At 45.3% G+C, this 17,717-nt stretch overlaps 1 protein-coding gene across 2 annotated transcripts in view; it reads left to right on the forward strand.

The window, feature by feature from the left end:
• The first annotated feature begins 307 nt into the window (after nt 1-307).
• The window catches only part of LOC140201787 (disintegrin and metalloproteinase domain-containing protein 9-like), a 150,260-nt gene continuing 132,850 nt past the window's right edge, over nt 308-17,717 (forward strand). Inside the window, exon 1 of one of the 2 annotated variants that reach the window (XM_072266474.1) lies at nt 308-660. In XM_072266474.1, the coding sequence (XP_072122575.1) occupies nt 594-660 (67 nt within the window). In that variant the 5' untranslated portion in view covers nt 308-593. The remainder of the gene's footprint in view (nt 661-17,717) is intronic. The other variant, XM_072266475.1, reaches the window with a different exon arrangement.

Genomic DNA, 17,717 nt, shown 5'->3' on the forward strand with positions numbered 1-17,717 from the left:
TGCAAGAAGCGAATTTTTATGCATTTATTTCCTGGGCGTGTCTGCTCACGGCAATACACAGACTATCAGCAAGGAAGTATGCTACCTTGCTCTATACGTCCATGCATCATCTGAATCAGATTTATTACCACTGCTACATGGGATAATATTCATTGTTTAATCCCAGCGCTACAGTGCAAAGACATACACATCTATGAATTATAGAAAAAAAGTGCAAGAAAAAATAAACACGTGGCAGTGTCCAAGTAAGAAGAAAAGGAATTTTATCTTCAGCCTCTGCTCTTACGCTCTTCCCGTCCGCCAGGCGCTGGGAGAATGTAGTTCCCCGTCCGCCAGGCGCTAGGAGAATGTACAGCTAGGTCAGTGGCAGGAGGATGCGCAGTTGCGGCGAGGCCGGCTGAGCATGCGCCCGCCCGGGACACCCATCAATGGGAGAGAGAGGTTGAAGGCGGGCAGGTCACCGAGGAGCTACGGGTGCTACGAGGGCGGTAGTCCCGGCCACACCGCCGCTATCTCTGCCCTTTCCTACCCCGTGCCGTGAGGTTAAGCGAAGGGGAATGCACCGCTGCTGAGCATAGGACGCCCGCACGAAGATGGCTCGGAGTTTCGCGGGATCCTCCGTACTCACTGCGTTCCTGTGTTTGCTGACACCAGCCGCGGGTGAGTTACCACCTCACCGGACTCCCTCCCTCCCTCTTCAGTCTCTGTCCAAGCGCCTGTCCCTCAGAACCCTGAATTCAGCCCCCCCTCCCCCAGCCATTGTCTCCTATCGAGCAGCCGATGGGATAAAGTTGTGGGTTATAAACTCACCCTTCCCTCTTTGTGTTGGGAGCGCCGGCTTGTTTTGATCGGAGTGTGGTGTGGGGCGCACCAGTGTCCTGCCCTATAGGGAAGGGGAGATCCGTCCTACTTGATTTGTCTCTGGCCACCTCGTAGTAATATCTTCAATTCTTCACAGTTAGTGTACCAGGAGATCTGATAGAGGCGTGTAGTATTAAGAGAAGTATAGAAAGGATGGATAAGCCTTTTGTTGTTCTAATTATGTTCTTCCTTGTATAATTTGTTTTCCTAGTGAATATTTTATATCTTATGTGATGCTGCTGTGAAGTTTATTTTTGCACTTGTGCATGTGACAGAGAAAAAAAATCAACTTATTATTTTTCCACGGTGTGGGGTACCAAACACAAGAGGGCTTTGGTTTAAGGTGAACGGAAGCAAAAATTAAATGAGATTGGAAGGGTTGTGGTTTTTTTTGAACAAAAGTGATCGTTATCTGGAATGTGCTGCCGGAGGAATCGGGTAGAGTCACTACGTTTAAGTATAGTTTGATAGGAATTTAGGTGTGACATAGAAAGGTGCAGTCCCAATGCAAACAAATGGGATTTGTGTTGTTGGGTAAAATAGGGTCTGGATGGGTGAATGTCCTGTTTCTGTGTTATGTCTGAGGTAATTGAAATTGGTTTATTGTCAAGTACCGAGTTACAGCAAGAAGCTTGTCTTGCATACTGTCCATTGAGGGAATACAAGGTAAAACAGTAACAGAATGCAGGGTAAAGTGTAACAGTTATAGGAATAAAGCACAGTACAGGTAGACAATATGGTGCAAGGTAGATTGTGAGGTCAAGAGACTGTCTTATCGTACTTGGAAACCATTTACTAGTCTTGGATTTCGTGTATTATCACCCAGCTCCCTTAAATGCTTGTATTTTGTAGCCAATGAGGTACTTTAGAGGTGTTGTAGGAACCGAGTGTACTTATGCGCAGCAAGCTCCCAAAACAGCAGGGTGAGAGTGACCAGAAATTCTGTTTTAGTGTACTGAGGGTGGGGTAAATATTGCCCCAGGAGGTGGGGGAGTTGTTGGTTCTTTTAGCTCAAATAAATCGGTAGTTTAACTTCTCGACAAAAGACCTGCAGTGTTAGAACTGCAACTCCCCTCAGAACTGCTCTGGAGGGGCAATGCCTGTGCATACGGTGGGGCTTGGAACTCGCCCGCACTTGATGCCGAGACACAAACCACACTGCTGCATTTCGCATTATTAAACTTTATCTTGGAGATGCTCTTGCTGATCTAGCGATGGTTGAGAATCGAAGAGTTAATTTTTCTGCCATCCGGAGTTTCATCGGAACAGTTCCGCAGTGTGAGTGAAGCTCCTCCACTTGTCCATCAAGTGCACAGGCCCCCTGAACTGGCTACGGTAGGAGTAGCAATGACCTTCTGGGTAAATCCATGCAGTCTATCCCATCATCCTCTTGCCCAAATAAGGACGTGCCAGTCAGGAACGCAGGATGTGGGGTGGGGGAGCAAGATTTTGAATGAATATAATAACATAATCACTTCCATCTGATTACTACATGAAACTATTTGCAGAAAGCAGTTGTGTTTGATTTGAATGAGCAAGATCTAGTTTCTTCTGTTTGTCGAGCACAGTGCTTGTTATGCAGTCTCAAAGAAACGTCCCAGTTCTGAATTTTAGTATGTCTGTACTGATTTTTCTAATACTGATCTGTTATTCCTTCCATTGTCTTGATTACATTTAATGTGTCTGATTTTTCAGCAACTGTGCAAGAGCATGCTTGCTTTACTTGTTTTAAGTGCAGAACAGGACACGTATGCTTTCCTTCAGGGGCCTCCCAACACTGGCGTGAGATTTAAATTCTTGCTCTGTGAAAGTTACAGTCTGCCTAAAACTAGGATTGCTTTAGATGAGGTTCATTTAAAAAGTAAACCTGTAGCTTTACCCGAAGATTACATCAAGGGTCACCAATCTGAATGTAACAATTTGTGGAAAATATTAATGCTTAAATGAATTTATTAAGCAAAAAGCAGTACAAAAGACTTCTGATTGTCAGTAAGTTTTTATTGCAGCTTCTCTTCTCTGGAGACAATGAAACAGATATTTTTGTAGAGCAGGATAGATGGCAGTGGGTTTGGGTACAGAAAGCTCCCACAAACGTCAGATAAACCGTATTTATGATGTGTTGTTTAAACGTTGGCCAAGGTGAGCTGACTGTTTCATTGAAATAGTATCACGTATGCAATGCATTATCTGGAAAAGAACACATCATCTTGTGTGGCAAAGGAGGAGGGCATCTGGCTTGTCAGGTATCTGTTGATGCCTAGTGGAGCAAATCCCTGGGCTCCAGCCCACTGTTCATTCCATCAGCTCTGTAAAGTACAGGCGACACTGTTCAGGTTACTGAAATTTGCCCTTGCAAAATTCATAAATCACAACCCAAAAATTTGATGTATATTAAATAAAATTCATTCCAGTGGAATTTATGTGGGAATGAAAAAAAAGTAAATAAGTCAACACAGAATTTAGTTTTCTTCAAAACGTGCTCCTTGACACATGCAGAGCTGATGTGGCTTTGCTTACGGGACTTCATGATATTCATTTTCCAGCAGACGCAACCCTTGGTTAGGTGGGGGTCATCCGTATCCTCTGCCCAGTGCTGATCTAGTACCCTGTCACGATTGCTGAAGGCAGGGTGTTTCGCTCTCAGAAAGAAAGCTTTCCCTCTTTCTGTTTCTCACTCAAACTTTTTTACGTTGGTTCCCGCCCCTTGAACCATCCACTTCCTTTTCTAACGTTCAGCGCTCCCCCACTAATGAAGTAGACAGCTAGCCTGGATTTTCTGCTTGGGTTTTTGCAGTGAGACCTGAACTCAGCTGCATGCACAGTAAGTCTGCTAAATACTCAGCCACAGTTGAAACCCTTACCCAATGTACTGTAAGTGGATCCCCTTGTCCATTACAAATACAAAATAATCTGCAGATGCTGGGGTCAAAGCAACACTCACAGCACGCTGGAGGAACTCAGCAGGTCGGGCAGCATCCGTGGAAATGATCAGTCAACGTTTCGGGCTGGAACCCTTCGTCAGGACTGTAGAGGGAAGGGGCAGAGGCCCTGTAAAGAAAGTGGGGGGAAGGTGGGAAGGAGAAGGCCGGTAGGTTCCAGGTGAAAAACCAGTAAGGGGAAAGATAAAGAGGTGGGGGAAGGGAGGCAGGGAGGTGATAGGCAGGAAAGGTGAAGAAGGAATAGGGGAAAACATAATGGGTAGTAGAAGGAGGTGGAACCATGAAGGAGGTGGTAGGCAGCTGGGGGAGGGGGCAGAGTGACATAGGGATAGGGGAAGGGAGCGGGAGGGAATTACCGGAAGTTGGAGAATTCTATGTTCATACCAAGGGGCTGGAGACTACCTAGACGGTATATGAGGTGTTGCTGCTCCAACCTGAGTTTAGCCTCATCATGGCAGTAGAGGAGGCCATGTATGGACATATCGGAATGGGAGTGGGAAGCAGAATTGAAGTGGGTGGCTACTGGTGGCCCTTGTTCATTCTTCCCTCCACACCAATCTCTCTCCTGGCACTTAGCTCTGCAGGCAGCCCAAATGCCACACCTGCCCATACGCCAGCTCCCTCACCTCCACTCAGGGCCCCAAACCGTCCTTCCAGGTGAGGCAACACTCCACTTGCGAATCTGCTGGCGTTGTCTACTGTGTCCGGTGCTTCTCTATGTTGGTGCGGCCCATTGTAAATTGGGGGAACCACCTCATCAAGCAGCTCTGTGCCATCTGCCAGAAGTGGGGCTTCCCAGTGGCCAAACATTTTAATTCCCATTCCAATTCCTCTTATGCCAAGATGAGGCAACCCTCGGGGCTGAGGACCAATACCTTATATTCTGTCTGGGTACCCTCAAACTTGGTGGCTTGAATATTGATTTCTCCTTCAAGTAAACAGATCCCCCTCCCCCTCTTATTCCCCACTCTGACCTTTTGCTTCTTTTCACCTGCCCCCGGGGTCCCCACCTCCTTCCCTTTCTCCTATGTCCACTCTCCTCACCTATCAGATTCTTTCTTCTCCAATCCTTGTCCTTTCCCACCCACCTGGCTTCACTTATCACCATTCAGTTAGCTTCTTTCCCTCCTCCTGCCTTTATTCTGGCATGTTCCCCCTTACTTCTCAGTCCGGATGAAGGGTCTCGGCCTGAAGCACCAACCGTTTATTCTTTTCCCCACTGAGTCCCTCCAGTGTTTTCTGTGTGTAACTGTATGGTGTTGATGCTTTGACGGTGTTTTGATTCATCCGTTTTTGATATGGTTGAACTAAATCAGCTTCCATTCTATGTGGAGATTGTGGGTTCTTGCTGTGACCATGCCATTTCCTCTGGGTGTCCTAGTTTCCTTCTACATCCCAATGGTGTATGGACTGGTTGGTCAATTGGCCACTGTTAAAAAAAATTCCCTACGTGGGTGAGTGGTCGAATCTGGAGGAAGTTAAAGGATGTGCGGAAAGGTTTTATTTAAAAAAATAGGAATTTTTGTAAGGTCAATGTAAAGCAACACACAGAATGCTGGAGGTTAATGTAAATGAGTGTGTGCGATGGCTGCCAAAGAGCCTGGTCCTGTCCTGTATGACCATGACTGAATCCAATTTTAAGTACCAGAGGGATTTTAAACCTTGACCCTCAGGAATCCTGGTGAAGGGTCTCGGCCTGAAATATTCACTGTTTACTCCCCTCCACAGATGCTCCCCAACTTTGATGAGTTCCTCCCGTATTTTGTGCGTGTTCCAGCACCTGCAGAGTCTCTTGTCTCGTTTTTCTTTTACCCTTAAACTTTCAGGAGTATCAGACAAGATTAATTTACAGGGTAACTGGATGAGACTGGGTACAAGGCTAAACTGGACCGTTTGTTCATAGAATCTGCCTGAGTGCAATAGGTCACTGTTTGCAAGTTTCCGTGATACTGAAAGAGGCAAAATATTTGAAGGCTTACGTAGGCAGTGAAATGAGCTTTTAGAGCTGGTCAGAGTATCGCGGAAAGAGGAATAGACGGGTTCTCCTTTCCCTTGGGAAAGGAAGACTAAGGGGTGACTTAGCAGAGATCTTGGAAACATTGAAAGCTTTTGGCAGGATGTGGGAGGGATGAGGGAGAGGAATTACTATATTATACATGCCTCACAGTTCAGCAGTTATACAGTGTATCAGATTGGCGAGCAAAGCTCTCACCCAGAACATTCCTGAAATAAACTCAAAACAAAAAAAATCTACAGATGTGGGAAATCTGAAATCAAAACAGAAAGTGCTAGAAACTTGCAGCAGGTGAAGCTGCATCTGTGGAGTGAGAAGTGTTTTGTGTCGTCGATCATTCTGATGTAAGACTTGGTGTGGGGAGTTAACTCTGTGGTGGCCATCGATGTCTGGAAATCGAATGGAGATTTCAGCAGGAAGTCCTTTTTCTCAAAGAGCTGGAGGAATTCAGCGGGTCCAGCAGCATTCGTAGGAGGGAAAGGATGGTTGATGTTTTGGGTGAAAACTAGCTTCAGAACTGACCCAAAATGTCGACAGTTCCTGTTTCTGCACGGACACTGCTCATCCTGCTGAATTCCCCCAGCAGATTGGTTTGTGGCTCCATATCCCAGCACCTGCAGTCTCTGTGACTCTGGAGGGAATGAAGATCTCACTCCCACCTGAGGGAGTAGATACACTTACGAGCAGGCTGGATAGGCATATCGAAGGGAATAGAGTCACACGGATGGATTCAGAGAGAATGGGAAGAGCCGAGGAAATGCTGACATGGTCTGGATGGGCCAATAGTCTGGTTCTATGATGTATAAGCTGAAAAAAGATGTATCTATGAAGACCATATTATGGATTTTTAGAGTCTTAGCAATTCCATAGTCATTGTAATGTGTTTGTGAAGTGGTACTACTCTGAACACTGTCTTTGAATGGTCACTCCAGCAGAGCAAGGTGGAAATTTTCCTTGATAGCTCAGTGACCTCTTTCTTTTCTGTTCATCTTTGATTAACCCCAATATGAAGTTGTAATTTCACAGCCATCACTTGAGAGTCTTCAGCTCTCCTGACACACACAAACACCCTGGTTCAGGTCAACAGAAGTTAATCTAGATAGATAGATACTTTATTGATCCCAAAGGAAATTACAGTGTCACAGAAGCATTACACGTGCACAAATATTAGAAGGGAAGTAAGAAAGAATAAAAATAAGTTACCTCAAACAGTCTAACAGGAGGGGTCATTACTTCCCCAGCTGTAGGTTGACTCATTATAGAGCCCAATGGCCAAGGGTAAGAATGACCTCATGGTGCTCTTTGGAGCAGAGCCCTCTGAGTCTATTACTAAAAGTTCTCCTCTGTTCAGCCAGGATGGCATGTAGAGGCTGAGAAACATTGTCCAGAGTTGCCAGGATTCTCTGTAGGATATTTTGTTCTACCACAGCATGCAGTGTGTCCAGTTTGACCTCTGTAACAGAGCCAACCTTTCTAATTGGTTTATTGAGCCTGTTGGCATCACACGTGTTGGTGCCACTGCCCCAGCACACCGCCACATAGAAGATTGTACTAGCAACAACAGGCTGGTAGAGCACGTGAAGGAGAGGCCTGCATATTCCAAAGGACCTCAGTCTTCTCAGGGAATAGAGATTATTTTGGTCCTTCTTATACACAGCCTCTGTGTCGGTGCTCCACTCAAGTCTGTCATCCAGGTGTACCCCCAGATACTTGTAGGTCCTCACCACATCTATGTCTTCGTCATCAGTAGTAACAGGGAGCAGTGCAGGCTTAGCCTTCCTAAAGACCATCACCATCTCCTTTTTCTTACTGATGCTGAGCTGCAGATGATTCAGCTTGTGCCATTTGACAAAGCCCTCCACCAAGCCCCCGTATTCATCCTCTTGTCCTCCCTTTATGCACCCAACTATTGCTGAGTCAACAAATAATTTCTACAGATGACATGACTCTGTGTTGTATCTGAAGTCTGAGGTATACGGGTAAACAGGAAGGGAGCCAATACAGTCCTCTGTGGGGCCCCAGTGCTGCTTATAGTCATGTCCGACACACAGCTCTGAAGCTGCACAAACTGTGGTCTGCCAGTCAGGTTGTCCATTATCCAGGATACAATGGAAGTGCCAATTTACATTGAACAGAGCTTTTCCCCCAGCAGTGAGGGCGCTGTGGTGTTGAAGGCACTTGAGAAATCAAAAAACATGATCCTCACAGTGCTGCCCAGCTTATCCAAGTGGGAGTAGGCTCTGTTCAGCAGTTAGATGACAGCATTGTCGACTCCAATGTGCTCCTGCTAGGCAAACTGCAAGGTATCGAGGATTGACCTGACCAGGAGTCGGAGATGAGCCAGGCTCAGCGTCGGTGGGGTCTTCATGATGTGTGAGGTCAGGACCACTGGACGGTAGTCATTGAAGATTCTCAGTCAGCCCTTCCTGGGTCACCAGGACCCACTCATATTGAAAATGTGCTGGAGAACTGCACACAGCTGCTCAGCACATTCCTTCACGACCTTGGGGTTCGCACCATCCGGTCCCAATGCTTTGCTGTGCCTGCGTTTTCCCAGAGCCCTTCTCACCTGCTCAGAACTGAAGATGAGTCCATGATGACTGGGGAGTTGGTGGAAGGTGAGGGCTGGAGAGGTGAAGATCGGGACGATAGCAGTTGGTATGTGGAGATGTGGATGGTAGGTGCAGGGGAAGGAGGGTATGTAGACTGTGTTGGATATGTGTTGAACTAAAGGAGGGAGGAGAGGAGGTGTTAATGCTGAGGGAGCATTGGGTGCCTTGGCACCTGGGCTGGTGTGTTGATGGTTGGGGTGGGAGTGAACAGGAGGGCAATTGTTAAACCTATTGAAAAATTGGTTTAACTCATTAGCCCATTCACAGCTGCGTCTTGAGGCTCTACAGCTAGGCTGATCGAAGCCAATGATGTTCTTCATGCCTTTCCACATTTCCCGTGTGCTACTCTGACCAAGCACTCCGAAACTGAAGATAATTCATTCGGTGCACTTGAGTATCACTCTGCCAATTTAAGCATAAACTATAAATGTGGCCTGTATTTTCTAAACTGCAAGTATATATTGTGAAGAGTGCATTGTAATAAAGGCTTAAGATTGTTTAATGTCAGTGTAAAGGAGAACAAGATGATTGCTACTCCAGATCCGATGCAGCACAAAATAAACGTAAGCTAAAGAACACAATGATAAAAATGCACAATAAATATAAATACATAAGATTGTTTGTGTACATGGATTGATTGGGTCTGATCCGATGCAGCACAAAAAAGCACAGGATAAAGGATACAGTAATAAAAACAAAACAGATATAGGTACCTGAAAGTTTATATACCTGGATTGATTGTATGTCCATAAAATGACGATAGGCATATGTCTGTACATAAGGTGACTGACAGGAAATGATAAAGTAGTGGGTTAATGAGTGGAGTTTTGATAAGCCTCGGGGAAAGTAACAGTTTTTGAGGCTGGTGATTCTGGGAGAGGGACAAACAGTCCATGAGCAGGGTGGGTGGTATCCTTCATGATGTTACTGACCATTTCTGTATATACATTCTTGATGGCGGATAGGTTGGTGACAGTGATGCATTGGGCAGTTTTGACTACCCGTTGTCGAGCCTTCCTATCCGGTGCAGTTTCTTGTACCATGTAGTGTCGTAGCATGATAGGATGTTCTCTACTGCGCATCTGTAGAATAATGTGAGCATAGATGTGCATCGTCCAGCTCTCTTCACCCTCCTCAGAAAGTAGAGGCATTGGTGAGCTTTTCTGTTTGTGTAGAATGTTTTCTGGGACCATGAGAGGTTGTCAGAAAAGTGCACTTCCAGGATTTAAACTGTGGTGCCACCGATGTAAGGAGGGTTATGAGTGGTGTGAGTTCTCCTGAAGTCGATAACCCCCTCCTTTGTCTTGTTGACATTGAGGAAGAGGTTATTTGTGTGGCACCAGGTCTCAAGCTCTTCCATCTCTTCTCTGTAGGTCAGCTCATCGTTGTTGGTGATGACATTGTCGTGTCATCGATGAATGTTATGATGTGGTTACTCAGGTGTTTGCCATACAGTCATGTGTGAGCCAAATCATAGCAATGGGCTCAGCACACAGCCCTGGACGGAACCCACGGGGAGGAGGATGGGGAGGGAGGAGTAGTATTGCATCGTGACTATGTGACATCTGTTTGCTAGAAAGTCCAACGCCCAGATGCGTGGTGGTCTATTTAGACTGAGGAATAGGAGTTTGTTCACCAAGGTCTGTGTTGAATGGCGAAATGAAATCCAGAAAAAGCATTCTGACTTACATGCGGTTGTTTTCTGGGTGTGTCAGGGCCAGGTGAATGACAGACTCTTTGGCACCTGTCGTAGAGCGATTCTGTAGGTAAGTGTATGGAGGAGTGTCCAGTGTGGCAGGAATGGCGTTTTTAATGTGTGCCACTACCAACCGTTCAAAACACTTCATGATAACTGGCATCAGTGCCACTGGGAGGTAGTCGCTTAGTTCTGAAAGTGTAGAGTTCTTTGGTACAGGGACGATGGCGGCTGATTTGAAGCATGAGAGGCCAGCAGCCTGAATGAGTGAAGTGTTGAAGATGTTTGTGAAGATATTAATGAGCTGGAGTGCATACTCCCTTAGCAGCCTCCTCGCTGACGATCAACACTGGTGCACATCAGGGGTGTGTGTTTAGTCCACTGCTCTACTCCCTATATACCCATGACTGTGTGGCTAGGCGTAGCTCAAATACCATGGATAAATTTGCTGATGATGCAACCATTGTTGGTAGAATCTCAGGTGGTGACGAGAGGGCGTACAGGAGTGAGATATGCCAACTAGTGGAGTGGTGCCGCAGCAACAACCTGGCACTCGACGTCAGTAAGATGAAAGAGCTGATTGTGGACTTCAGGAAGGGTAAGATGAAGGAACACATACCAATCCTCATAGAGGGGTCAGAAGTGAAGAGAGTGAGCAGTTTCAAGTTCCTGGGTGTCAACATATCAATGCAGTTATAAAGAAGTCAAGACAGTGGCTGTACTTTATTAGGAGTTTGAAGAGATTTGGCATGTCAACAAGTATACTCAAAAACTTCTGTAGATGTACTGTGGAGAGCATTCTGACAGACTGCATCACTGTCTGGTATTGGGGGGCAAGGCTACTGTAGAAGACTGAAAGCAGTGCAGATGGTTGTAAATTTAGTCAGTTCCATCTTGGGTACTAGCCTACAAAGTACCCAGGAGATCTTCAAGGGCCAGTGTCTCTGAAAGGCAGTGTCCATTATTAAGGACCTCCAGCACCCAGAGCATGCCCTTTTCTCACTGTTACCATCAGGTAGGAGGTACAGAAGCTTGAAGGCACACACTCAGCGATTCAGGAACAGCTTCCTCCCCTCTGCCATCCGATTCCTAAATGGACATTGAACCCTTGGACACTACCTCACTTTTTTTAAATATATAGTATTTCTGTTTTTTGCATGATTTTTAATCTATTCAATATACATATACTGTATAAAGTACACTGAATAAGATTTACCTATTTTTTTTTCTTCCGTATTGCATGGAACTGCTGCTGCTAAGTTAACAAATTCCACGTCACATGCTGGTGATAATAAACCTGATTCAGAGTACTCAGCCTGGAATGTTGTTTGGACTGGCCGCCTCACAGGACAGGATCCCAACAAAATATCTTCACAACCCAGCTAGAATCAGGAAGTTATGGACGCACTCAGCAGGCAGAGTTGACTTATCACATCCGTGATCTTCCATTGCGTTGATCATCGGCTTTGGGTTTACTGCTCTCTCCACAGATGCTGCCCAACCTGCTGAGGATTTTGTGTACTTTCTATGTTTACTTCAGTTTTCATGTTGTTTTATTGATAATAATTTGGCGTTTCCCCATTTCAATTCTAGTATTAAAATTCTCCCTGGCCTGCTCTTGACCCCAATCCTGCATATTCCTGCTCAGTGGTCTAGCTGTTGAAACAAATGTCGGAGCGACATGCCCTACAATCTTCTGTGATCGAACCCTGAGCCAAAATATGTGCTGTCAACATAATTGTCGCCACTACATTGCACAATCAGATTGTTCTTCCCAAGTTGTGGGCAATAATGTATGAATTCAGAGCATTAGTAGGCTGTAGGGCCTTCAACATTCTTGGAGATGGTGACTGATTGTTACCTCAGCTCCATGGTCCTACCTCCTAGTGGGATTCGTTCAAATCCCTTGCTTACCAAGAACCTATCTACTTCTACTCTAAAAATACTTAAAAGCTGCCCTTTGAGGAAGAGAGTTCCAAAAGGTCATGACCCTGTGAGAGGGAAAAAATGGACTCATCTGTCCCCTTGTTTTTAAACAGTGACCGCTACTTGATTATTCTTCAAGAGGAAGTGTCGTCCACGTGACCAACATGTTTCAATCATTCATCTAACTTCAGTGAATAAACCTTGTGATTCTGAGACGGGTGGCTTGTAAGCACGTGGAATGAAAGTGAGGCTGTTTCAGCCAATTTGGAATGTTTTGTTCTGTTTATAGTTTCAAGTTTATTGTTGTCAAAGGGTATAACTACCATGAAAATTTACTTTTATAACTGGAGCACAGTATGTAATAATGGATTGAATTACACTTTAGGAGAGACAGTATTTCTGGATTTACGCAACACACATCAAAGTTGCTGGTGAACGCAGCAGGCCAGGCAGCATCTCTAGGAAGAGGTACAGGACTCCTGACGAAAGGTCTCGGCCTGAAACGTCGACTGTACCCCTTCCTAGAGATGCTGCCTGGCCTGCTGCGTTCACCAGCAACTTTGATGTGTGTTGCTTGAATTTCCAGCATCTGCAGAATTCCTGTTGTTTGCATTTCTGGATTTACATCAGGTTTCCATATCCCAAGACTATGGTCAACACGCTCCTAGAAGACAGTGGTGCGGCTAATGTAGATGAACTGAGCACACTGATGAGGGAGAGGGAGAAGTGGAGAGTCTGTCATCGTGCCTGACGCCGGCCCCCTAGGCCTGAGTCAACGTAGTAGTAGTAGTAGTCCATATCTATTGCATTGCTGTAGATGCCACACGTTTGACCTGATGCCTGCCCAGCAATTGTTTCATCAGGATCCCTTCTTTAGTTGAATTTGGTGCTTGTTGATATCAGAGGTGGCTGCATTTGTTCTAGTAGTTGACATTTGCTTTGTAGACATTCTAGTCTGGAGCATGGAAACAGCCCTTTGTTTAAGATCTTAGATTTGTGATAGTTAGATTCCTGATGGCACCTTACAGGTAAACCTTGGTGAATCTCGAGCCCTGTGTGATGCAGCACGTTACAAGTCCCGTGTAAAGTTTGAGTTTGCCTTTGCGATCTCTCTGCAGTCTGGCAGAGGCTTGCAAAGTCTCGGTCTAGATGCTTTGTCTGCCTGCACTGCACTTTCTGCATAACTGTAACATGATATTCTGCGTTCTGTTTTATTCTTATTACCTCAATATAATTATAGGACAGTGGGATATGGTAGTGTATCCGTAAAGTTACAGCCATTATGGCATCAGCGATCCAAGTTCAATTCCACCATCTGTAGATTCTTCCCTTGATAATGTGGGCTTTTCTTTGAATCCTCCATTTCCTCCCACATGCCAAAGACATGCTGTACGGGCTAGTAGGTTATTTGGTCATGTGTGTAATTGGGCTTCTCGGACTTCTAGAAGGGCCTATCACTGTGCAGTATCTCTAAATAAAAATATATGGCATGGCATTTAGAACACTGCTGTGTACATACATCTACTGATGCTTCTGGACTCATCTTCAGTGATGTTCCTGGAATCATCGGGTGTTTTGGGTCTTTCAACATCATACAACTTCCTCCAGGTGACCCAGCTGGGGCTGATCAGAACCCAGCTTGTGTCCAAATGGCTAGCTACTTATGACTCCATGGCTCCCCTCTTTTGAGCCACAGCCATCTTGAGGCCCTCTCTGCCGCATCGGTGGTACTGCAGATGGCTCTCCTCTTCCTCTCTCCCTCGATGCCCAAATTGTTGAAGGCTCTAACTAAGGAACGGGTTGCAAATTCCCTACAACCAACGAGACCTGGGTGTCATTATACATCAGTCATTGAAAGTGGGCATGCAGGTACAGCAGGCGGTGAAAAAGGCGAGCGGTATGCTGGCATTCATAGCAAGAGGATTCGAGTACAGGAGCAGGGAGGTACTACTGCAGTTGTACAAGGCCTTGGTGAGACCACACCTGGAGTATTGTGTGCAGTTTTGGTCTCCTAATCTGAGGAAAGACATCCTTGCCATAGATGGAGTACAAAGAAGGTTCACCAGATTGATTCCTGGGATGGCAGGACTTTCATATGATGAAAGACTGGATCGACTAGGCTTATACTCGTTGGAATTTAGAAGACTGAGGGGGGATCTTATTGAAACGTATAAAATCCTAAAGGGATTGGACAGGCTAGATGCAGGAAGATTGTTCCCGATGTTGGGGAAGTCCAGACCGAGGGGTTACAGTTTCAGGATAAAGGGGAAACCTTTTAGGACCGAGATTAGGAAAAACTTCACACAGAGAGTGGTGAATCTGTGGAATTCTCTGCCACAGGAAACAGTTGAGGCCAGTTCATTGGCTATATTTAAGAGGGAGTTAGATATGGCCCTTGTGGCTAAAGGGATCAGGCGGTACGGAGAGAAGGCAATATTTAGAAGAGTTAGCAAACGAGTTGGCTCTGTGTCACACATGAAGGCAGGTTGCCTTAACCTAGGTCAAGTCATTTGTTTTTTAAGGTGTGCCATTGAACAGGAAAAGACAGCAGAGTGATAAGAATGAGGCTTTGCAGGCTGAGCCAGTGCTTAGTTGCCTGCCCTGTTTAGTTGTTCTTGTGAAGGTGGTAGTGAGATCTTGACCCAGTGACTGAGAAGGAATGACGATACATTTCCAAATCAGGATATTTATTTTTTTGGCTTGGAGGGCAACTTTTCAGGCAAACAACAGAATTCCAGAGCTTGGAGTTCTTGGCTACCAACCATAGAATGATTAAATTCAGGAATGGAGCAGAGAAGTCTGAAATCTGAGGTAACTTTGAGAAGGGTGAGACTGGGTGGGAGACTAGAGGGAACAATGGCTATTTTATTTTATTGCATTTATTTATTTAATTTCTTACCTCCAAGGAAGTAAAAATCTTTATGTTGCATTTCTGTCACAATGTATAAGTAACAAAGAGGGGAAATATGGGAAGATATTGCCCAAACAGTAAAATTGTGTACATGCAACACACAAAATGCTGGAGGAACTCAGCAGGCCTGGCAGCATCAATGGGAAAAAAGTACAGTCGATGTTTCGGTCTGAGACCCTTTAGCTGGATTGCAATTGTATACATAACTGCTTTGTATACAAATATGTACAGTCAGATACACAATCAGATCAGTGTGTATTGATCAGTCCGATGGCCTGGTAAAAGAAGCCTGTTGGTCCGGGTCTTGATGCTGTACCGTTTGCTGGACAGAAACAGCTGAAACAGTTTGTGGTTGGGACGGCTGGAGGCCCTGATGATCCTCTGGGCTCTTTTTACACACCTGCCGCTGTAAATGTCCTGAATAAAGAAAAGTTCACATCACTGCCAGCTCCAGTCTCTGCAGTGCCCTGTGACTGAGGGTGGTACAGTTCCCATGCCAGGCAGTGACACAGCCGGTCAGTACATTGGTTAAATAGGAGAGGGGAGAGAGATAGATATTAAAATCCCCAAACCTTTGGCAACAACGTTCTCCGATGTTGTCTTTAACTTGTTGCTTCTCCTTCATTGATATCTTCATTGAAGGATAAAAAAGAGCAGGATTGAGGTGGATCACAGCTAAAGCTGTCCCTATGATTGAGCACATCAGAATGCAGCGTTGTCAGCATCCATCATCAGGGACCCCCACCACCCAGCTCATGCTCTCTTCTTGCTGCTGCCGTCGGGAAGGAGGTACAGGAGCCTCAGGACCCACACCACCAGCTTCAGGAACAGTTACTACCTCTCAACTATCAGGCTGTTGAACCAAAGGGGACAATTTCACTCAACTTTACTTGCACCATCACTGAACTGTTCCCACAACCCATGAACCCATTTACAAGGACTCCTGATCTCATATTCTCAATATTTATTGCTAATTTATTTATTATTATTATTATTTCTTCTTCTTGAATTTGCTCAGTTTGTTGACTTTTGCACACTGGTTGAATGCTCAGTTTTTCATTGATTCTATCGTGGGTCTATTGAGTATGCCCGCAAGAAAATGAACCTCAGGGTTATATACTTTGATAATTAATAAGTTTACTTTGAACTTTTGAGTCTTCAGTTCATGGCCTCTTCTCCCCAGTTGGCCAGTGTACTGGAATATCTATGAAAAATACTTGTAGCTCAGACAGTTTGCGTAGCTAGTGGTGAATGCTCACGAAGGTGACTCATGCCTCTTTGTTAGTTTTTACTGCTGAGTGAAGCCTGCTTGTAAGCCCAGTTGGGGGTGTGCTGCTCATTGGAGGGACTGAACACCAGTGCTGCAATCAGCCTTCAATATCTGCAGTCAGAGTTGGAATGTATCGGGAAATTACCAGTGGAGACGGTGGCTAAAAATAAAGCCAAGCCTAAAATTAGGTGTGGGCTGCTGTGGGTGCCAGAGCTCGGTGGGAGTGAGGGGTTTGCTTCTGGACTGCCCACAACCAATTTCATTATTATTTTCCTTTGTGGGTCCTTGCTGGTTTAAAATTGTTTTTGCAGTCTTTCCCTCTCCAAGTGTTGTGCGTGGTACTGAAGCTGTACACTGCTTGCCTGTAGTTCTGTGTGAACCTGCTTTCGGGTGTTTCACAGTGGCTTTACCCAGCTCCCTTTGTCATCCCGACTGCGAAGAAATGCTGGGGTTTTAGCACCAGCATTCAACACTATCATACCTTCAGTACTAATCAACAGGCTCTAAAACCTGGGTGTCTCTGTACCTGAATCTGCAAGTGGATCCTTGACTTTCGCACTGCGAGAGCACAGTCAGTTCAGATGGTCAGATAGTCTGCTCCTCACTGACCATCAACACCTATGCCCCTCAACGAAGTGTGCTGAACCCACCTCCAAAAGATGGCATCCGTTAATAAGGACCCTCCTCACCCATGACATTCCCTCTGAATGCTACCATCGAGGAGGAGGTTCAGGAGTTTGAACACACTCAGCATTTTAGAAACAGCATCTTCTCCACTGCCAATAGATGTCTGAATGGACAATGAACCTGTGTACACTACCTCACTTTTTTTCATTTTTTGCCCTCTTTTTAGCTCTATATATATAAAACTGTAATTTATGGTATTTTGTGTTGCAATGTATTGCTGACACAAAGCAAAATATTTCAGAATCCCGTTTAATAAATCTCTGCCATATGTCATGAAGCTTGTTGCTTTGCGGCAACAGTACATTGCGATACATAATAATAAAAACTAAATTTCATTAAGATGTACAATTAAAAAATAAACCTAAGTAGTGCAAAAAAGAGGGAAAAATACTGACAAAGTGTTCGTGGGTTCATTGTCTGTTCAGAGATCTGATGGCGGAGGGGAAGAAGCTGTTCCTGAAACACGGAGCAGTCTCTTGTACCTCCTCCTCGATGGGCGCCGTGAGAAGAGGACATGTCCTGGGTGAATGGGGTCCTTAACGATGTAGGCCACTTTTTTGAAGTTTCACCTTTTGAAGGTGGCCTGAATGCCGTGGAGGCTAGTGCCCTTGATGCAGCTGGCTGAGGTTACAATTTTCTCAGCAGAGGCCCCTCCATACCAGACAACAATGGAACCAGTTAGAATGCAGTGAACATCTGTAGAAATTTGAGAGTGTTTCTGATGACATACCAATTCCGCTCAATCTCCTAATTAAATATAGCTGCTGTCATGTCGACTATGTAATTGCATCAAAATGCTGG

Source organism: Mobula birostris, chromosome 8 (genome assembly GCF_030028105.1).
Source record: "Mobula birostris isolate sMobBir1 chromosome 8, sMobBir1.hap1, whole genome shotgun sequence".
NCBI classification, from domain to species: domain Eukaryota; kingdom Metazoa; phylum Chordata; class Chondrichthyes; order Myliobatiformes; family Myliobatidae; genus Mobula; species Mobula birostris.